General features: G+C 44.5%; 1 protein-coding gene across 1 annotated transcript in view; it reads right to left on the reverse strand.

Moving 5' to 3' along the window:
• The window catches only part of LOC149217669 (thiamine biosynthetic bifunctional enzyme TH1, chloroplastic-like), a 229,155-nt gene that overhangs the window by 84,741 nt on the left and 121,338 nt on the right, over nucleotides 1-23,076 (reverse strand). The window contains exons 4-5 of the mRNA XM_089391398.1: nucleotides 16,693-16,768; nucleotides 16,524-16,599 (exon numbers count right to left, since the gene is read on the reverse strand). Of these exons, the coding sequence (XP_089247524.1) occupies nucleotides 16,524-16,599; nucleotides 16,693-16,768 (152 nt within the window). The remainder of the gene's footprint in view (nucleotides 1-16,523; nucleotides 16,600-16,692; nucleotides 16,769-23,076) is intronic.

Genomic DNA, 23,076 nt, shown 5'->3' on the forward strand with positions numbered 1-23,076 from the left:
ACTAGGGTGCCAAACTGGCTCACCCAATAGAGATTTCTATCTGGCAGTAATACCTCTCTTCGGAAGCAGATATTCAGCAAGTCTGCCCCACGAAAATCCTTCCAGCGCTTCTCCAAGGCTCTGCGTCAGCCCTGTTAGCCTCTACGTAGCTCTGGAACCCCCTGCGTCAGTCCTCTTCCTCTCTGCATCAGCCCTCTACCTCTCCACGTCAGCTCTCTGGTCTTTTGCATCACCCGCGCAGGCCCCTCAGCCTCTATGTAGATCTAAAGGACAGCACTAGGCCAGCATTTCTTGAGAGTTTTGGAGCCAGCAACCGAGCAGTTCGAATTCTAGGCCTAAGGGACAGTATAGAGGGTCAGTCCAACATTTTCATGGGTCTTGGGGGCAAGTGTTATAGCTCGGAAACTCATCCGGAAAGTCAGGGAATTTATAGGAGGGATTAGCCCAGAACTTTTGGACAATTTCCAAGAGGATTTACAGTCAAAATCCAGCAAGCCGAGTTTTGCAGTTGCAACTAAAGTTAGGCTCCATTGGGGTCAAATTTCAGAAGTTTGAACCAACTAAATTCCTTCGTGGGTTTTACTGGGTTTAGGCCAAGGAGTCAGGAGCTTGAATCTCATAATTTTCTAGGCACGGGAAGTGGTGTTTCCAGCGATTCGAAGTCAGCAAAAAGGGCAATTTTTTGGGCAGCGCAGTGCAGATTGGTGCAGCAGTTGTAGCAGCCATCGGTGCAGTTATTGCTCACCTGGGTTTGACAATGCTTGTCCATTGAGACAAGCACAAGTGCACCACTCTATTTTCTATTGTATTTTTCCTTCAAAGAAGTAATAAAATGGCTCAATAGTTCATTATTTCCAGCATTTCCATGGGTGCTTAGTATCTATTTCATGTACTTGTATTTATTTTCAGTATTTACATGGTAAATAACTTTTTAATTAACAAAACAAGTAGGAAGAAATAAATCAGAAAGGACATGAAAGATTTCTAACAGATAGACTTAGAAATTCCAACAGCCCAGTCTTAGCACTTCCAGATTTTGCCCAGCCCTTAATAGTGGAGTGTAATGCATCCAGGGAGGGAGTTGGAGCAGTTTTATCACAGGATGGGCATCCCATTGCTTTCGAGAGTCGGAAGCTCCTACCACATGAGCGTTCATATTCCATTTATGACAAAGAGATGTTGGCCATCATGCATGCATTGGCCAAATTTCGACAGTACTTGGTAGGCAACAAGTTTCGGGTGAAGACTGATCACAAGTGAAGACTGATCACAACAGTCTTCATCACTTCATTGGGCAGCAGGGCCTCAATGACAGGCAGTAGAGATGGGTCAGCAAGGTGTAGGCCTATGACTTCGATATAGAGTATGTGCGGGGAAAGCACAATGTGGTGGCCGATGCTCTATCTCGGAGACCAACTGGTCTATCACTCATGAGCATCTGCCATGATTGGAAGGCTCAACTATTAGTGGAGTACTCCAAGGACAGGAGGGCATGCGAGATCTTGGAGGGTACCCACGCAGATGAGCGTTATCGAATGTCGATGAAGTCATCTATTACAAGGGGCGCATTTTTCTGGTGCCCAACTGGCAGTTGAGGGAGAGAGTGCTCTAGGCAACACACGACTCACCACTATCCGAGCACCAAGGGTTCCGGAAGACAGATATGGCAGTCAGCGAGAGATTCAAGATGGAGGGCCTCAAGGGGGACGTGTTGAAGCACATACAGGAGTGTGAGGCATGTCAGCGAAACAAGGGGGAGTTGATTCACCCTGCAGGATTGCTAAAGCCGCTTCCCATCCCCGAGGGGAGATGGGAAAGTATATCTATGGATTCCATCACAGGGCTCCCCACAGTGCAGGACAAGGACTGTATTTATGTAGTGGTTGACAGGTTGACCAAATACGCCCATTTTTTCGCCATCCCCAACAGGTACACAACTGCACAGGTTGCAGAGTTGTTCTTTAGGGAGATCTTCCAGTTGCACGGGCTCCCTAAGAACATTGCAAGTGACTGGGACAGGAGGTTTATGGGAGTTTTTTGGCATGAGCTTTTCAAATTGCTCGGGACCGAGCTCACTCCTAGCACGAGCTACCACCCCCAGACAGATGGCCAGACAAAGAGAGTTAATCAGTGGCTGGAGGGGTATTTGAGGAACTACGTGACGGGACAGCAGAGGGCTTGGATCTGGTGGCTGCATTTGGGCGAGTACTGCTACAACACCACCCACCACATGTCCATTGGTATGACTCCTTTCCGTGCTTTGTATGGATATGATGCATTATCTTTTGTTGATGTTGTTTTTGGAGACAATCGGGCCCCAAAGGCCAAAGATTGGATCCAAGAGAGCCAAGACATCCTCAAGGCTCTCAAGGATAACTTGGTGACAGCACAAAACTAGCAGAAGGTGTACGCAGACTGGCACCGGACAGAGAGGCATTTCGAGGAGGGGGACTTGGTGTACCTCTGGCTACAGTCGTACAGGCAATCCACACTGAAGCAAAAGGGGGCCGAGAAGCTACAACCCCGCTTCTATGGGCCATATCGGGTGATCAGACGAGTTGGGGAGGTGGCCTATGAGCTGGAGCTGCCTCCGGGGAGCAGGATTCACAATGTATTTCATGTCTCATGCCTTAAAAAGGTGTTGGGGCAACAGGTGACAACAGCAGCAGAGTTACCCCCACTGGATGATGAGGGCCACTTGGTTTTGGAGCCTAAGACCATCTTGGAGAGGAGGGAGAGGAAGTTGAGGAGCAGGACCATCAGGGAATTCTTGGTACGCTGGAAGAACTTGCCGGATGAGGATACCACCTGGGAGGGTGAGCACATTTTGGAGCACCCAACTCTGAGGTTGCTTGAGGGCAAGCAACATTTGGGAGGGGAGGACTGTCATGTCCCTTCTCAAACACATTTGTAACAGGGTGTCTCTACACATTTTTGCACAATTTTGGCTAAGGAAAAGAACCCAGCATTTTCGACTTAGGGACTTAGGAGGGAATTCGACTTAATTTGGTTGCTAGTGGAAGGTGGGGACCTCCCACGTGTGAATTCGATCTAGGCCATTCGAATGGCTTGGAGGGAATTCGAAATGCTGAATGGAGGGGCCCACATGAGGCAAGGAAGGCCCACGAAGATAAAAGGAGGAGGGAGCTCTCATTTGCATTCATTCATTCACCTTGCAAATCGAATTTACTTGACTGTTCGCTCTGCTGCTTAGCCGAGTCAACTGGCTGTTTAGCCACGAATCTCTCAAGCAGGAGATTCAACCTTACCTTCGGGGGACCTTGAGTGCCCGCCCTAGGAAGGCAGTTCCATCAGCATTTTCAGGAGATCCGGGAGTTTGTTACAGCACTACCATTCAGCCACACACAGGAAATGCGTATTTTTGGGCCACCAGGAGAATACACAGGAGGAGTTTGAGCCACAACAGATCAGTCATTTGCCGGGAGAGCTAAGGGATCTGAAGGACAGCACTAGGCCAGCATTTCTTGAGAGTTTTGGAGCCAGCAGAGCCAGCAACCCAGCAGTTCGAATTACAGGCCTGAGGGATAGCAAAGAGGGCCAATCCAGCATTTTCGTGGGTCTTGGGGGCAAGTGCTACAGCCAGGGAACTCATCTCGGAAGTCAGGGAAATTATAGGAGGGATCAGCCCAGCACTTTTGGACAATTTCCAAGACGATTTACAGTCGGAATCCAGAAGGCCGAGTTTTGCAGTTGTAGCTGAAGTTGGGCTCCTTGGGGGTCGAATTTCAGAAGTCTGAACCAGCTAAATTCCTTCGTGGGTTTTTCTGGGTTTAGGCCAAGGAGTCAGGAGCTCGAATCTCATAATTTTCTAAGCACAGGAAGTTGTCTTTCCAGCGATTCGAAGTCGGCAGAAAGGGCAGTTTTCTGGGTAACGCAGTGCAGATTGGTGCAGCAGTCAACAGTTCAGCTATTGCTCACCTGGGTTTGGTCATGCTTGTCCATTGAGACAAGCCCAGGTGCACCACTCTATTTCTATTGTATTTTTCCCTCAAAGAAGTAATAAAATGGCTCAGCAGTTCATTATCTCCAGCGTTTCCATGGGTGCGTAGTATCTATTTCCTTTTTATATTCGCTGAACTAATTGTATGCTTATATATCACTTGTATTCCTACTTAGGAACATTACAAGGTAATTGACCAAGTTTGACTATGTTTTCTGGGGCAGAATTTCGCTCTCTTGAGGCTGCAATTATTGGCACAGAAATTGAGGTGTTTGGGACGGTTTGACCAGTGTTGACTTCTAGTTTGACCATAGAAAATCACAGCGGATTTTATCTCTTCTTTGACTAGGTTTGACCGAGTTGTTTTCAGCTGCATTTGACCTCTTCAGGCCGAGTTTGACCAAGGAAGACCGAGCTGCGTTGGTGAAGTTTTGTTGTTGTTTTGACTAGCGTTGACTTTCTGTTTAGGGCTTAAATTGACTGTAGTTGACTGCAGAATTTTACAAGACTTATTTGACTATGTATTAGGCAAGTGAATTTGATATTTGTACTCTCTCTACTGAACTATTGAATAATAATAAGAAGATTTGATCAAAGGGTTTTCCCCACATTGGGGTTTTTCCCTGGCATCCGCCAAATCTGGCATCCTCTTGTCTTGGCTTGTCTTCTACATATGTTTTTATGTTCTATCTGCATTTACTGTCAATGTGATTGCTACTGGAAATTGGAAATTGTCATTGGGTTGCTAAGAAACATTGAAGTAAATTGTGCTAGGAATAGAACATATCATTGCTATTTAAAATTAGCATGGTATCAGAGCTCAGGTGAAGACAGAGCCCAAGCAAGAGTGAGGAAAAGCAATCACTAAGGGAATTTATTGGACAAGAACTTGGAACTAGTCTCAATGACAACTACATCTTACTTCAAATCCAAGGACAAGCTTAAGGACAAATCTGACTATCATGCATGGAAGATGTCTTTGGATTTGACTTTGGAAGAAAATGATGCTATGGACTATGTCAAAGGAAGAGTGGAGGAGCCTCCTTCAAGTGCACCCGCTGCTGCAAAAGCAAAGTACAAGAAAGGTGAGGTTAAAGCTAAGAAAATTATTGTTGATTCTATTCACAAGCCTTTGGTTGCCTATATTTCTGATTTGGAAACATCTAAGGAGATGTATGACAAGCTGATTGGGATGTTCAAAATAAATAATGCAAATCAAGTTCTCTTTCTCAAGAACAAGTTGAAAGACATCAAGATGGATAGAGGAGAATCCATTCAATCCTACTTCATGAGGATTACCGAAATCAAGAATGATCTCCTATCTATTGGAGAAGTTGTTGGTGACAGGGAGCTCACTCTTATTGCACTTGGAGGTCTTACAAGAGAATGGGATGTGTTCAATACTACCATCCTCAACAATGACAAGATTCTAGGATTTGATGACTTATTGGCTACATGCTCTCAAGAAGGAATTAGGATAATAGAAAGAGCTAAAACCTCAAACGGAAACAATCCTACTGCCTTCTCCACTCATACAAAAAGGAAGAACAATGTTGGTCCAAGAAGACAAGGCCAAGGGTTCAAGCTAGACTCAAAGAAGGAAGAAAAGGGAGGTGCTTCAATTGCAACAGGTTTGGCCACTTTGCTAGAGAGTGTCCTCACAAGAAGGATACTCCAAGAGATGATGACAACAATAACAACAACTACAAAAGCAATGGCAATAAAAGGAACAACAGGTTCAACAACAAAGGAACAAGGAATGCTCTTGTCACTCGATATGGAAATAATCGCCCTCCCAAGAAGTCGAGAAACTCCGGGTATGAAGAAGTTAATGTTGTAGAAAAGAAAAATTAATTTTATCTTATTTTTGCCCTCACCACTGTCTCTCCTCCAGACACATTGGGTCATTGGTTGATTGATAGTGGTGCCTCAAGGCATTTCACTAGGTACAAGGAGGCCCTCTCAAACTTGATTGAAAAGAAGACAAATATGGAGAATATACTTGGGGATAATGCCACTTATCCCGTAAAACGAATTGGGACTATTACTCTTCACTTAAATCAAGGTCAAACCCTTCACTTACAAGAAGTGTTGTATGCACCTGATCTGAAAAAGAACATGGTCTCTATTTCTGCGATGGAAGATAAAGGTTTCAAGGTGACATTCGTTGATGGGAAGGTTCGTGTTTGGCAAAGGAACTTGAAAGATGCATTTACACTTGGATTTAGGGTTGAAGGTCTCTATCAAGTTGAAGGAAGTCCATTAGGAGCTATGACTTGTGATATTTCTCTTCAATCCAAATTATGGCACCGAAGATTTGCTCACCTTCATTATAAAGCCTTACTTGATGTAAAGAAGATAGTCATAGGGATGCCTGAATTCAACTTAGATCATGAAGGTGTGTGTCAGGGTTGTGCTATTGGAAAACATACAAGGGGACCATTCCCCTCAAGTCAAAGTCAAACCATTGATATTCTTCAATTGGTCCATTCTGATCTATCAGGTATGTTGCCTGTAACATCTTTGGGTGGATATTTGTACTACGCAATTTTTATGGACGACTTCTCTCGCAAGACATGGATCTATTTCTTAAAGAAGAAGTGTTCAAATGGTTCTGCTCTTTCAATGCCTTGGTTGAGAATCAAACAGAGAAGAAGATCAAAATATTGAGGACCGATAATGGAACCGAATATGAATCAAATGAATTCAATGACTATTGTAGAGAAGTTGACATGAAGAGGGAGACCACTACTATATATACTCCTGAGCAAAATGGAGTTGCCGAAAGGAAGAATCGAACAATCATAGAAGCCACCCGTGCCATGCTTCATTACCAAGGCCTACCGAAGTTCTTATGGGGAGACGCTGCCAACACCATTGTGTATGTTAGAAATAGATGCCTGCATCAAGGATTGGACTTCATGACACCCCAAGAAGTTTTCACTGGTAAGAAACCTAAAGTTTCTCATTTTAGAATTTTTGGTTGTCTCGTATATTTTCATGTGTCGAAAGAGAAAAGAAACAAACTAGATGCATCTGGGAAGAAAGGAATGTTTGTGGGCTACAGTTAAACTTCGAAGGCATATATAATTTATGTGTGTGGTCAAAGAGAAGTGGAAATAAGTCATGACGTCACTTTCGATGAAGATTTTGCCCTTGGGAAAGTCTGAGATCTTCCTATCCCTAGAAGGACAATGATGATGATGCAAGAAAGCAAGATGAACCTCTAACTGATGACCCAATACCTGATGTTAAAGATCTAATGGATCCCATTGATCCACTTCCTAGTGAGCCCTCTACTTCAAGAAAAAGACCTTTGTGGCTCAAAGATACTCTTGAAGACGTTGAGAGACATATTGCACCAAGGGGGACATTTCGTGAAAGCAAGAAGCCGAACAGGTACCAAGGGTACTTAGCTATGATGAGTACCATTGTACAATATAAGCAATGTACATTCGAAGAAGTCGTGAAACACCAAGTCTGGAAGGATGTGATGAACGAGGAATATGAATTGATCATGAAGAATAATGTCTGGGATGTGGTTCCCAGACCCAAGGACAAATCAATGGTCACTTCAAAATGGCTTTACAAAATCAAACATGGAGCTGATGGGAGTGTTAAAAAGTTCAAGGCCAGGTTCGTTTCTCGAGGCTTCTCTCAAAAGGAAGGAGTGGACTATGGTGAGATATTTGCGTCAATTACCCCATATACCACCATCTTTTCAATCATCGCCCTTGTTACCTCACAAGGATCAAGCCTACACCAAATGGATGTCAAAATTGCTTTCTTGCATGGCTCGCTTATAGAGGAAGCCTATGTAGAACAACCCGAAGGGTTCGAAGTTCAAGATCGTAAGACACATGTATGCAGGTCATTTAGAACATTCTCACCTAGTTTTATATTAATACCCAATAATATTTTAATTTTCCTAAGTTTAGACTTAGGAACTCCATTAAAAATATTAATTATTTTAATATCTCTCTAACCGAGTGGAATTTCCCCAAACAGTTTCTGGGTCTTGGTGATCTCATGTGCTTTAGCCTCTCCACCAATTTTCATGGCTAGAGCACATCCGATGCTACCCCAAATCAACACTCCCTCTTAGAGAGGAATGTGCTCTAGTAATGCTCCACCCCTGAACATCACACTGATCATCCGGCACCGGTACCTATGCTGATGCTTGGCCTGCTGCCCAACATCCTCTGCACTGCTGCTTCCTGTACTACTACCCATGGCTCTACCACTGCCACTGCTACATTTGTACTGCAGCTCCCTCTGCATCCATGTTGTTGTTGGTCCTTCCTCCCAACACTGCATTTGCACTGCAACTCTCTCTCAACATGTTGCATCATGCTGCCCATAGCACTACCACTGCTAACTATTGCACTGCAACTCAGTTACCAAGAAGTAAGTAATTGATCTACCTAACTACTGACATCCTTGTCGGTCTGGAAGCCCCCTGATGCTAGAGCTACCTATGTTGCTATCCTATGCTCCCTCTGCTGTCTCTGCGTTGCTGCAACACCTTTGTGCCTCTCGCACTACTGCAACCACCTTTGTGCCTCTCTGCACTGCTGCAACCACCTATGTGCCTCTCGCACTGTTGCAACCCCCACTGCGCTGCCACAGACCCCTGCACTCTAGCACTGCCTTGTCGCTCCATCCACATCTTGCTTCTACCGACATTCGTCATCCTGCCACTGTCCCTCAGGGCTCCCATAGCCGATATGATCCAAGAGTTTGGGTACCTCGAGGATCCTACCCCTCATCTTCTGTAGTCCTCCTGGCTACAGCTCGATGTCACCACACCTCTTCTCTAGAGGTGCATGAGCACTCATGGCACAGTCGTCATCTGTCTCGACTTCTTTCTTCGCCTTAGCTGGAGCTGCCTTGGAGTTAGAAGTCTCTCCCTTATTGTTCGTCCTGGGACACTGGGTTGCATAATGACCCAGCGCCCCACAATGGAAGCACTTTACCTTGGAGATGTCCTTCTTCTTCCTCTTCTCATGTTGTCTCGCAGATGCCGGAGCCGCATCCTCCTCCTCTTTCTTGATTCGACGTCCTTTGCTACTACTCCCCGCCTTGGTCAGTCGTCTAATCTCTTCTTGGCGAAGAGTTGCCCGCATCTCTTCCCATCCTGGAAGAGTAGCTCTGCCCAAAATACTTTGGACAAATGTCTCCCAATCCTCGAAGACTGCATTTAGGGCGGTCCTCGCCATGAACTCCTAAACTGGTGTGGCCCCTATGGAAGTAAGTTGGTCCTGAATCTCTTGCAACCTACTGACGTATAGATCTATCTACTCCCCCTTCTGCATTTGATACGACCGCAGCTGATTCTCCAACAGCATCTTCCTCTGCATGGAAGTGCCCTGATACAATGTCGTCAAGGTATCCCACATCTCCTTTGCCGTGTTCTTCTCGACAATATGTTGTACTACATGATCCTTGACCCCATCAAGGATTATGCACTTTGCCTTCGCCATTGCATCCTCATACCTTTCATTATCAGCTGGGTTGACTGGGATAGCCACGGTTCTCAAGGCGAAGCCCTTGATGCGATGTCTATCTAGAACAAACAGGATCTTGGCCTTCCAGATGACAAAGTCGAAGACCCCATCCAACCTATCTTGATCCCTCAGTCCATTCATTGCCATCTCCACTCTTCTTCTAGACTCCCTCTGAGTCTCGACTTCCCTCCTGGAAGTTCTCTCCTAGACTCCCTCTGAGTCTCGACTTCCCTCCTGGAATTTCTCTCCTAGACTCCCTCTGAGTCTCGATTTCCCTGCTGGAAATCTTCCCGCCAACTGTCGATCCGCTCCTCTCCGATCCTCTTTGCAAATGCAACTCGGATCTGGATTTCTTGGCTAGAAATTTCTCAAGGCAGCGGCTCCCTCTACCTTGGTTTTGTCTCGTTAGGTACTGTTTTGTTTCGACAACAACAGCACCCCACCAGCTTCCCAATCCACAATCTGCCCACAGCTCCCTAGGCCCCAGCAGCTGAAGAAACTGAGCCTCTTAGCTCTGCGCAATCCTGGCAAGGCTGAATCGCTCCTCTGGCCAATTGCGTCACTCCTACCTGGATGAGTAGGATGATGTGGCTCTTCGTGAGCCTCTTCTGCCTCTCACTACCTCTATGCTAAACCCTCTCTCTGGCTCAAAGTGATGACGCAGGCCCTCTACGTCACTCCTTCTCTGCTGCCTTCTACTTACGAACAGCGCTGTCTCTCGGGATAGCTGTTTCTGCTACAAATTTTCTGATTTCTATTGGTGCCTTCAATTCTCCTGTGATCTGCAATGCTCTGATACCATGTTGAAATTTCTAAGTCTAACACGTCAGAAATTCTTCCTGCATTATCTGGTTTATTTCACCTACTTGTTTATTCCTTAACAAGTTATTTAACCATATAAATACTGAAAATAAACACAAATGCAGTCTCAACTCATATACAAATCATCAACTAAAATAATAGACAACGCACAAGGGACACCGTTATTTTTGGACAATTGTCCTTGGAAAAACCCAACTTGGGAAAACCGGTGCAGCAGTTCTGAGGGTTTTATTATTAAGCAGCTTTCTTGAGTACAACTAGGGTGCCAAACTGGCTCACCCAACAGAGATTTCTATCTGGCAGTAATACCTCTCTTCGGAAGCAGATATTCAACAAGTCTGCCCCATGAAAATCCTTCCAGCGCTTCTCCAAGGCTCTGCATCAGCCCTGCTAACCTCTACATAGCTCTGGTACCCCCTGCGTCAGCCCTGCTAACCTCTACGTAGCTCTGGTACCCCCTGCGTCAGCCCTCTTCCTCTCTGCGTCAGCTCTCTGGCCTTCTGCGTCACCCACGCAAGCCCCTCATCCTTTGTGCAGTCATTGGCTGCCTCTACATGGCTCCTGTTGGCTCTACGTAGCCTCCTCAATCATTGTGCTGGCCCTCTGGCACTATCTCTGCCACTCTGCTATGTAATCACAGCCCCTCGCTACAACTCAGATCACTTGTTCGAATTTTCTCAGCAAACCCCGCTTCAGAAAATCAAACTGACTGATCAATCTTGGCGTGTCTCCAACTGACTCTCAAGCCTCCTCTTATACTTTTCCTGTTGAGTCTTCAACAACAGAGATTAAGTCTCTAATCAACGACTAAGATTAGATTTGGCTTGATTCATGTCATTTAGAACATTCTCACCTAGTTTTATATTAATACCCATTAATATTTTAACTTTCCTAAGCTTAGACTTAGGAACTCCATTAAAAATATTAATTATTTTAATATCTCTCTAACCGGGTGGAATTTCCCCAAACCATTTATGGGTCTTGGAGATCTCATGTGCTTTAGCATATCCACCAATTTTCATGGCTAGAGCACATCCGATGCTATCTCAAATCAACAGTTACCCCAGCCTTTGTTTTTCCACCCTTCTTCATATGCCTTTTGCCTTTGGTTGATTTTTCTTCATAACTGCTCGGGGCTCCAAGGGGTGAGAGCATGATGTGTAGGATATAACAATAGATACCCCCTTTTGAGGTGGGGCAGTTCCATCCCCACCAGGGGTCGGGACAATCATGGGTTCCTTAATAAGGAGGGGGCTTATCTAGGGCCCATATGAACAAGGATGATGGCCAAAAAGAAGGGGTAGAGCTCATGTTTGGCTTTTGCCCACGTGCTAAATTTGTATGTGCCGACCATCTTTTACATTTTGTGGCACATTTCTTATTGAGAGTGGCCAAATTATGCTTTTTCTTTTCCTTTTAGTTGCATCAACCTCCAGTGCATCATTCCAGGCCCGACCCAAAGTGTGGATAAGGGGAGGGGGAGGTTAACCCTTTGCGGACCTAGTGGACAAATGTGGACACAAATGGGAAAAGTGATAAATGGGGTTAAAATGAGCGGAGGGGAGTGATGTATATGGTGTCGGGAAGCGTGACCATGCAACCTAAAGCTAATAGCCAGTAAAATAGATCCCACAGGACTGGGAAACAAGGCTAACCTCTAAATTGGGTAGAGGAGACAAGAGTATAGACCTAGCCCACTCTTTCTGCCGAATCCCCCCACCAATCCATGCCCAAAAGTGTCCATGATAAGTAAGCAAAATTACTCAACTATTCCAATGAAAACCCATACCTTTGGGGTTGGGAGGCCCACCTTCAAACTTACGATCATAACAGATGGGTGAGGGACCACATGGCTAGGTCAGGTGGCGGAGATAGTGGCACATCAAGCTATATGGTTGTTGCAAGGGGTTACTGGCTGCCGACTGAGGACCATCTAGGAGAAAATTTTCTCCTATGGATAATACCCACAGGTGGTGGGTTAAAATCCCCACCTTGCACTAATTCACACCCCCTTCCTCTCTCTTTCTCTTTTTACTAGTGCGAATTGCCTCTTGGGTCAAATTTTCTCTCCTTATAGTCCCCACCTCCACTAAGGCTGTAATTTTCCTTTTTCCTCCTAAGCCCCAATGTCAGCAATGTCTCCCTTTTTCCAAAATTGTCTCTAATGCGGAAAATAAAAATTGGGGATATTGCATTTTGCTTATCATCCTCAAAAACTTGCCAATGTTAGAGGTTGTTGTTGATTTGGGGTAGCATCAGATGCGCTCTAGCCATGAAAATTGGTGGAGAGGCTAAAGCACATGAGATCTCCAAGACCTAGAAATGGTTTGGATAGATTCTAACCGGTTTGGGAGATATTGAAATAATTAATATTTTTAATAAAGTTCCTAAGTCTAAACTTAGGAAAAATAAAATATTAATGGGTATTAATATAAAACTGGACTAGAATGTTTCAAAAGTCATGGATCAAGCCAAATCTAATCTTAGCCGTTGATTAGAGATTTAATCTCGGCCGTTGAAGGACCAACAGGAAAAATATAAGAGGAGGCTTGAGGGTCCGTTGGAGAACACACTGAGGGAGACCAGTCAATTCGATTTCTGGAGCAGGGTTAGCTGAAAAATTCGAACTAGTGGTCTGGAGAGCAACAAGACGCAGCAAGTACAAAACAGAGAGTCGGGAACAGCACCAAAAAACCAGCGCAGAGGTTGGAAAGGCAGACGCAGAGGCAACAGACCGCGCAATCACTAGAGGGTCCGTGTGGGTGACGTAGAGAGGCCCAGTGTTGACGCAGAGAGGCAGGAGCTGACGCAGAGGATCTAGGAGCTACATAGAGGTCAGCTAGCCTGACGTTGAGACTGGGAGAAGTGCTGGAGAATTTTCTTTCTGTTGGGTAAGCCAGTTTGGCACCTAGTTGTACTGAAGAATTGTTAAATAATAAAATCCTCCCTTGCTGCACCAGTTTTCCCACATTGGGTTTTTCCGGGGACTGTTGTCCAAAATATCTATGTCGATGTGTTGATTCTTGTGCATGTGTTTGTTTCTGTATTATAGTGTGATATCTGCAACAGAATTTATTTTAATGTTTACTGAAAGATTTTCATAAATAACTAATTGGGAAAGAAGTAGGAAAAATAAATCAGTTGTTGCAGTGATAGAATTTTCACAGTTATCTAGGACAAATGACCTATAAATAAAATCAGTTTGGAATCATCCATTTGTAACTGTCTCCAATGTTGGGTTGGATGAGGCATGAACACTTAAGGCATCAGCTAGATCATTTTGGACTCTCGAGATATAGTTAATAGAGAAGGCTTCAAGTTTGTCAATTAGCTTAACTACAGCTTCCTTGTAATGTTTCATTCTTATCATCCTTGGTTGAATAGACACCCTTGATTTGAAGGATGATGAGTTTTGAATCCCCAAAAGCTTGTAATAATTTTATCCCCGTGTCATTTGCCAAGTCAACTCCTAGGAGTGAACCTTGTATTTTGCAACATTGTTTGCAGCTTCGAACTCCAAACAGTAAGAGAAACTAAATGAGTCTCCTCGAGGGGATATCAAAACTATACCAACTCCATTTCCCTGTTGAGACTGGGCCCCATCAAAATACATGGTCCAAACTCTATTACCTTCTTCAATAGGAGCAAGTGCTAAGGAATGGGACAATATAGCCTAGTGTCTGATGTGATCCTCCACTATGCACATAAAATTGTTCATGGGATATGTAGGATCTTCAACATGATAATTCCTAAATGGTTCTCTAGGCAGTGTAATGAAATTTCAGTTATACAAGGGAATCGTGGCATAAGATAAATCCAATTGCAAAGATCCACCTGAGTCAGTGGCAAATTTTCTACACAACAACAATCCCCAAGTGTCTGGCACATCAATAACCACAATGCCCATTAAAAGAGTGATGTCAAGATCGACTGTCAAGTGTACAACTAAGTTCTTAATGACCTCATGCACCTTCACCTCTCTCCCATCCATTGCACACACATTTCTATAAGGTCTCGTTGTTTTTAGCCCTAATCATTGCATGACACTAAGGGGCATAATGTTGGTTGAAGCTCCTGTATCAACCATGTAATTGTGCAAGAGAAAGTTACTAACAGCTAGAGATGTATAGAAAGGAGCATATTTCCCATTTGACCCTCCTCTATTGGTTGATTGCAGAATTATATGTTGATCTTGGGAGGGATCATCTTTCACAAATCCTAATATATTCTCCACCTTTTTTCGGGTCAATGGGATTTTCATTAATTCGATCAAGGGAGCATTAATGTGAGTCTCGGCCAAGTATGATTCTTCATCAATGTTTATTTCTACTTTGTTTGACACTTTGGAAGTTGATGTTTTGTCATGAAGTTAATTTTGTCTCTTAAGAATCCTTTTTGACTGATTTTGTTCGTGAGACTCTTGAGACTGATCTCGTTGCTTCCCTTTTCTTTGATAAGACATCCATTCTGCATATGTTTTATTAATGTTTACCGTTTTCTGCATATGTTAATCTGTATGAATTTATTCATGGAATACATCTTTGTTGTACTCTTCTAGTTTTAATTCTTGAAAGTTGCTCCTTGTATTTGTTTAACCAGATTTGGTTTCTGTCTAGCACGAACAGTCTACTATATGTGTGAAAAATAAAAAGTACAAGGATTCTAAAATAACTATGTTAATCAGCATCTAATCAAATGGTGAACCTCTGGAAGAAATGTAACACAAATTAAGTGAATCATGAATTTCAGTTACCTCTACTGAATCCACACAATGGGTATGCCACATGTGCCACCTAAAGAGGCCCGGGATGTCTGACCAGACTTTATACTTCCAGATCTAGATCTTCTTACAAAAAGAGTTATAGAGAACAAAAGGTACAACTAAGGCATTGTCAAGAGGTCACTGAGAAGCTGGCTAACACTGCACTTAATTATTTTCATTGCTTTCATCTTTTTCTGTTGTTCAGTCAAAGTATTATCAATGAATCTTGGTTATTTTCCCAATAGCCTTTTGGATATCCAATAAAGTCCCTAAGGTGCTCAATTTTGGCAAAAATTTCTCCAACCCTCTCAAATTTTCCCTATTACTGTCTTTTTTATCACATTGCTGGTGGAGATTGCACCTGAGGTGGCAGAGTTCTTTTAGATGGTGCACTTCCCCCTTGATAGATTAACTTTGCAGTTGACTTTTAAGATAGGTATGAAATGCCAAAGTTCCATTTTTAAAAAATAAGCATGTCATAATAAGAACATTGTGAACAATTATCAATATTTACATCAACTAAAATTATGGTCTTACGACCAAGAGAAAACCTGAAACCAAAATTTTCCTGACATTGTTTTGTAAAGCATGCAATATTTCACACTCAACAAGTCACTTATAAGTTATTTGAAGGAATCTTTGACTCAACGTAATGGTCAGATAAATTACTTCTAGTTTGAGAGATCAATTTTCATACAATAGTCTTGATTTGACATACTATTATTGATACAAGCGTCTCAATTTGGGACAACTACTAATCAAGCTTTCAAAGTGATAATGCTGAAAAATAATAAATACACATAATTAAATTGCAGTTGAATGTCAACAGGGACTTGTTTAGACGCTAAAGCAGAGATGTTTCATACCCCCTCCTCCCACCAAGGTCCAAATCCCCGCGAGACACATTTTGCCCCTCTGTGAGCAATCTGTTTCATGCAGCTGGAACCAGGCGCAGATAAAAATTGCGATAGACCACAACCCATCTGTGGCTTCTCAGCCAAAGGGGTCTTTCATTACTATTGTAAGCTAGCTACATCCCATTGTAATACCCCCAGAATGGGAAAGGACACGTTTGCCCAAGTGATAATCAGAAACATCTTAGTGGATAAACAAAAAAATGAACAATTGGGATGCAATTAACAAGTCAAAAAATGAAGTTGAACTCATAAATTTCAGATAAAGAAAGCCATAATCATTATTCTAAAACTCTCACGCAATGAAAATGGATGAAACTCTTTTTATTTTGTTTATAATGTCTATCATTCCATAATGCATCTGATGAATCAATAAGCATTTTTTTATGTTCATTGTTTATAAATACAGTTATCCAACATTTTCACTGAGTGTAAGCCTGTTACGACCACAAAGATAATGCTTTCTTAATGACTTCACAAATTGTGCAATTAAAGAAAGACAAAGGCAAATACTCAGAAACGTAACTCAAGGGAAATTTTGAAAATTAACTCCATACCTAAGGGTATCAAGAATAGTAGTGTTTGCCAAAACATCTCCACTTGTTGAAACCATAACTGGGTCAACCACTAATGCTGTACACCAAAGGATGAGTTTCATAGCAATTTACAAACAGAAGTTGACATCATGGACATGAGCTAAAATATTTCCAACTTAAAACACAGTACCTTGCACTGGATACTTCTTCAGGCTTCTGCATAAGGCACGAATAATGTCTGTAGAAGGAAGCATGCCTGTCTTTACCTACATTTGTTTCAAAGACAAAACATAAGATTGTAATTCCATACAATCCATTGATGCCAAAAAGTTCAAGCCATATATTGTAATAGTAATATAGTCATCCTGTTAAAATTGGCAACTAAGGCCAAATTCCACCTTGGGACAGCTCATATGATGGAGATGATTATTGCATTGGATTCCTCTTTTCGAGAGATCCAAGTTTGATATAAAGATCATCTCATTCAAACAAGCTGAAGTGGAATTTTGAATTTATTCTCTCTCATTCACAAATTGTTAAGGTTGGCCTCGGCTTAATGTAGGCTTAAGAAGCCCAATAGATGTGTCATTTCACCCTCATCGAATTGTATAAATAGGAGTGACCTCTCTCCTCATTTGGACATCACTCAATCATCATTTCCTCTCTCTCCTAATCTGATTGGTTCATACAGCTTGAAGATCATCTCTCTCTCCCTCACACGTGTGGATGAAGGAAGAATTTCTGGGTCAGATTGCAAGCCGAAATTTCAGAGTTTCGGGAGAGAGTTGACTAGCATTGACCAGAGGGTATGTCATATCCCTTCTCAAACACACTTGTAACAGGGTGTCTCTACACATTTATGCACAATTTTGGCTAAGGAAATGAACCAAGCATTTTCGAAATAGGGGCTTAGAAGGAAATTTGACTTAATTTGGTTGCTAGTGGAAGGTGGGGACCACCCACATGGGAATTCGATCTAGGCCAATCGAATGGCTTGGAGGGAATTCGAAATGTTGAATGGAGGGGCCCACATGAGGCAAGGAAGGCCCACGAAGATAAAAAGAGGAGGAAGCTCTCATTTGCATTCATTCATTCACCTTGCAAATCGAATTTACTTGACTATTCGCTCTGTTGCTTAGCCAAGTCAACTGGCTGTTTAGCCACGAATCTCTCAAGCGGGAGATTCAACTTTACCTTCGGGGGACCTTGAGTGCCCACCCTAGGAAGGCAGTACCATCAGCATTTTCAGGAGATCCGGGAGTTTGTTACAGCACTACCATTCAGCCACACACAAGAAATGCATATTTCTGGGCCACCAGGAGAATATGCAGAGGAGTTTGAGCTGAAACAGATCAGTCATTTGCCGGGAGAGATAAGGGATCTGAAGGACAGCACTAGGCCAGCATTTCTTGAGAGTTTTGGAGCCAACAACCCAACAGTTCGAATTCTAGGCCTAAGGGGCAGCGCAGAGGGTCAGTCCAACATTTTCGTGGGTCTTGGGGGCAAGTGCTACAGCCCGGAAACTCATCCGGGAAGTCAGGGAATTTGTAGGAGGGATCAGCCCAGCACTTTTGGACAATTTCCAGGAGGATTTACAGTCAGAATCCAGCAAGCCGAGTTTTGCAGTTGCAGCTAAAGTTGGGCTCCTTAGGGGTCGAATTTCAGAAGTTTGAACCAACTAAATTCCTTTGTGGGTTTTTCTGGGTTTAGGCCAAGGAGTCAGGAGCTCGAATCTCATAATTTTCTAAGCACGGGAAGTGGTGTTTCCAGCCATTCGAAGTCAACAGAAAGGGTAGTTTTTTGGGCAACGCAATGCAGATTGGTGCAACAGTTGTAGCAGCCATCAGTTCAGCTATTGCTCACCTAGGTTTGGTCATGCTTGTCCATTGAGACAAGCCCAGGTGCACCACTCTATTTTCTATTGTATTTTGCCCTCAAAGAAGTAATAAAATGGCTCAGTAGTTCATTATTTCCAGCATTTCCATGGGTGCTTAGTATCTATTTCATTTTTATATTTGCTGAACTGATTGTATGCTTATATATCACTTGTATTCCTACTTAGGAACATTACAGTGGTATCAGAGCCTAGTTCTTGGCTCAGCTGTGGGGATTTTCTCCTATGAGAGAAGGGGACCAGCAAAACATCACATACAGAAGGCAAAGGTACAGGAGCAGAGAAAGAGAGCTGGAGATTACCCCAGACAAGAAGGGCAGAGGGAAAGCAGTGGTAGAAGAGGAGGACATGGTGGAACCCAAGAGCAGGGGACAACCTCCTGAGGGCCTTGAATGACTTAGCCAAGGGCCAGAAAGAGATGTTGGAGGAGATAAAGCTGCAGAATAGAGAGAGGACCACTCCTAGAGGGTTTCTATTTGGGGAAACTTCTGGAGCCTCCCAGCCATTCGATCACCCCTCACCAGCAGCACAACACCCATCGGCTAGTGGGCCAACTCGAGCCACACTGCCCTCTTTCGTACCAGTGGCACAAATCGAACCAGCAAGGGGTGAAGACCCCACACAGATGGGAGATCATTTCAGAGAGTGGCAATCTATGGATGCAGACTTCAGGGAAGCACTCTCTTTCAGAGATTTCTGCAAGCTCAAGCAGAGTGAGAAGAACAAGGGTTATGGAGGACAGGGGACACAGAGCTATGAGCTGCAAAGGACCATAGGGAGGATGTACTTCCCTACTTTCGATGGCATTGCTAGGGCTTGCGTTGAGAAGACGAACACCTACTTCCAGCCCTACCGGATGACAGAACAGGAAGCCATCAAGATGGCCATGCTGCACATGGAAGGGGAAGCCCATGACAAGTGGTTTCATGGCTTGGCCACCCTAGGGCATGTCAATGTGGCTTCTTATGAGGATTTCACCAGGAGGGTGGTGGAACGTTTTGACCAGAGAGATCGGAGGCCCATTTCAGGGAGTTGACCCAACTGCACCAGACAGGCAACCGGAGCAGTACATCTCAGAGTTTCTGTGAGTGTCAATGATGGTTCCGGATCTATCAGAGGCTCAGAGGGTATACACCTTCATTGAGGACTTACTTGAGCCCCTACGTGGACTAGTGAAGTCACACAGACCTTCCACGTTGCAAGAGGCAGTTTTGCGCACTATAGATCTACAGGGGGCCATCCCCAAGACTAGAGCACCTTTCCCTACGTGGACCCCTTTCCCACAGAGGGGGCATGAAACTAGACCTCCACCTCAGAGGACCACATAGGAGCGGGTGCAGCTAGATGATGAGACACGAAAGGACCTCAGGAGGAGGAAGTTGTGCTTCACATTTAGGGAGCCCTAGACACCAGGCCATCGGTGCACTGCCAGCAAAGCACACTATATTGAGGTATTTTTAGACAGTGACCAGGAGGACAAGATGGAGCCAGAGTGTGGTGTAGGAGATGGTTAGAGTTCGGCAGATAGAGGGCCACCACCACCACCTCCATAGGGAGGGGCATCCTTTGCCCCATCCAAGGGAGTCCTTGCTTCCTTATACGGGATTCGCAAATTATTGACATTGAGGATCAGAGGCACCATACAGGGGCAACGGGTGTTAATCCTAGTTGACAGTGGGGCTACCCACAACTTCATAGATGCCCAATTGGTTCAGAGGAGGGGCCTCACCACGATTGAGTTTGAGGGCTTTTCAGTCCTAGTACCAGGTGACTGTACCATGTAGTGCACTCAGTATGTGCCTGCTTTGACAGTAGTTATGGGGAACTACTCGATGACGGACCACTTCTTTGTGGTCGATGTGCCAGACACCAATGTGGTGATGGGTGTCCAGTGGTTGTACTCCCTTGGGTGAGTCACTATAGATTGGAAGAAACTAGAGATGGAGTTTACCGGGTCGGATGGCAAACCAGTAGTTCTCAGAGGCATGCATTCCTATCCACCTCAGACAGTCTCGGCCCACAGGATGGAGGCAGATCTGCGACATGGGGACATTGCATGGGCAGTGGAGTTGAGGATTTTGGAGGTTGGGGGACAGGCCCAACCACCACCACCAGACATATAGGCCTTGCTGGACAGATACGCAGTGGTGTTTGGGGACATTCCACCAAGGCAACTGCCAGACAGGGGATTCGAGCACACTATTGAGTTGGAGCCAGGTGTGCAGGCGATGATCACTACCCCTTATAGGCATCCTAAGGCCTATAAGGATGAGATAGAGAGGGCCATTCAGGAGCTGTTGGCATTGGGCCATATCAGGCCAAGTTCCAGTCCCTTCACTTCTTCAGTAGTACTAGTGAAGAAGAAGGATGGGACTTTACGCATGTGCATTGACTACCGGGCCCTCAACCGGAAGACATGGAAGAACAAGTACCCCATCCCCCGAATAGATGAGTTTATGGATGAGCTTAGGGAGCCAAGTACTCCTCTAAGATCGATCTGCGTTCAGGGTACAACTAGATCAGGGTGAGGGATCAGGACATCCCTAAGACAGCTTTTTGGTGTCACTATGGGCACTTCGAGTTCCTGGCCATGCCATTTGGGCTGGCCAACGCTCCGGCCACTTCCAAGTCATGCATGACCCATGTCTTCTGGGAAAAGCTGAGGAAGTTCGTGTTGGTTTTCTTCGATGACATTTTGATTTACAACCGGACGTGGGAGGAGCATCTCCAGCACCTGGAGGAGGTGCTACCTATTCTGGAGGAGCAACAGTGTTATGCCAAACTATCCAAGTGCGAGTTTGGCTTGACAGACATGCTCTACCTAGGGCATATCATCGGTGTTCATTAGGTTAAGGTCCATGAGGAGAAGATACAGGCCATCTGGGACTGGTCGGTACCATGAGATGTAATAGCATTGAGGGGTTTCTTGGGCATTTGCACATACTACAGGAAGTTTGTCAAGGGGTTTTCTCAGCTGGCAGCACCCTTGATCGATTTGACCAAGAGAGGGGCTTTCGCATGGATTGATGGAGCACAAGTAGCCTTTAATGGCCTCAAGGAGGTGATGAGCAGTTGTCCGTGTTGACTTGGAGTAGCATCGGATGTGCTCCAGCCACGAAAATTGGTGGAGAGGCTAAAGCACATGAGATCTCCAATACCTAGAAATGGTTTGGGCAGAATCTAACCAATTTAGGAGATATTAAAATAATTAATAATTTTAATGGAATCCCTAAGTCTAAACTTAGGGAAAATAAAATATTAATGTGAATTAATATAGAACTAAGTTAGAATGGTCCAAAAGTCATGGATCAAGCCAGATATAATCTTAGCAGTTGATTAGGGACTTAATCTTGGCCGTTGAATTGTCAACGAGAAAAGTATAAGAGGAAGCTTGAGGGTCACTTGGAGAACACACCAAGTTGATCAAGAATTCGATTTTCTGGGGCAAGGCTTGCTGAGGAAATCGAAAGAGTGATCAGAGTTGCAGCTAAGGGGCAGTGAATACAGAAGCAAAGAGGCAGAGAGGGTACCGGGAGCATCAGCGCAGAAACCGGGAGAGAGGGACGCAGAGCCAGCCAGAGGCCACGCAGAGGCAGCCAGGAGTTGCGCAGTGCCTGAGGAGAGCCAGCGTGGGTGACACAGAGGCTCTAGAGGCTGACGCAGAGCCTCTAGAGGCTGATGCAAGGCTAGTTGGGTTGATGCTGGGCCAGAGAGGCTGACGCAGTCCCTAGAGGCTGACGTTGGGAGATTTCGTGGGGTAGATTGGAGCTGAGAGTTGTGGGATTGTTCATCCGGGGTTTTTAGCTAGAATATTTGTCTTCGACTGAGAGGTACTATTGCCGAGGGCATTCTCTGTTGGGTGAGCCATTTCTGGCACCCAGATTGTATTCTGAAACTGCTTAATAATAAAACCCTCAGATAGTTGCATCGGTTTTCCCGCATTGGGTTTTTCTGGGGACATTAGTCCAAAAACAATGATGTCACTTGTGTTCTTGTTTTTTTCTTCAGTTGATGATCTGTATGTGTTGAGCATGTACTTGTATTTATTTTCAGTATTTACATGGTAAATAACTTGTTAATTAACAGAACAAGTAGGAAGAAATAAATCAGAAAATACATCAAGGATTTCTAACAGATAGACTTAGAAATTCCAACAGCCCGATCTTAGCACTTCCAGATTTTGCCCAGCCCTTCACAGTGGAGTGTAATGCATCCAGGGAGGGAGTTGGAGCAGTTTTATCACAGGATGGGCATCCCATTGCTTTTGAGAGTCGAAAGCTCCTACCACATGAGCGGTCATATTCCATATATGACAAAGAGATGTTGGCCATCATGCATGCATTGGCCAAATTTCGACAGTACTTGGTAGGCAACAGGTTTCGGGTGAAGACTGATCACAACAGTCTTCGTCACTTCATGGGGCAACAGGGCCTCAATGACAGGCAGCAGAGATGGGTCAGCAAGGTGCAGGCCTATGACTTTGATATAGAGTATGTGCGGGGAAAGCACAATGTGGTGGCCGATGCTCTATCTCGGAGACCAGCTGGTCTATCACTCATGAGCATCTGCCATGATTGGAAGGCTCAGCTATTAGTGGAGTACTCCAAGGACAGGAGGGCATGCGAGATCTTGGAGGGTACCCACACAGATGAGCGTTATCGAGTGATGGATGAGGTCATC

This window comes from Pinus tabuliformis, chromosome 1_1 (genome assembly GCF_031772625.1).
Source record: "Pinus tabuliformis cultivar Carrire ecotype Pingquan chromosome 1_1, CPIR1, whole genome shotgun sequence".
Taxonomy (NCBI): domain Eukaryota; kingdom Viridiplantae; phylum Streptophyta; class Pinopsida; order Pinales; family Pinaceae; genus Pinus; species Pinus tabuliformis.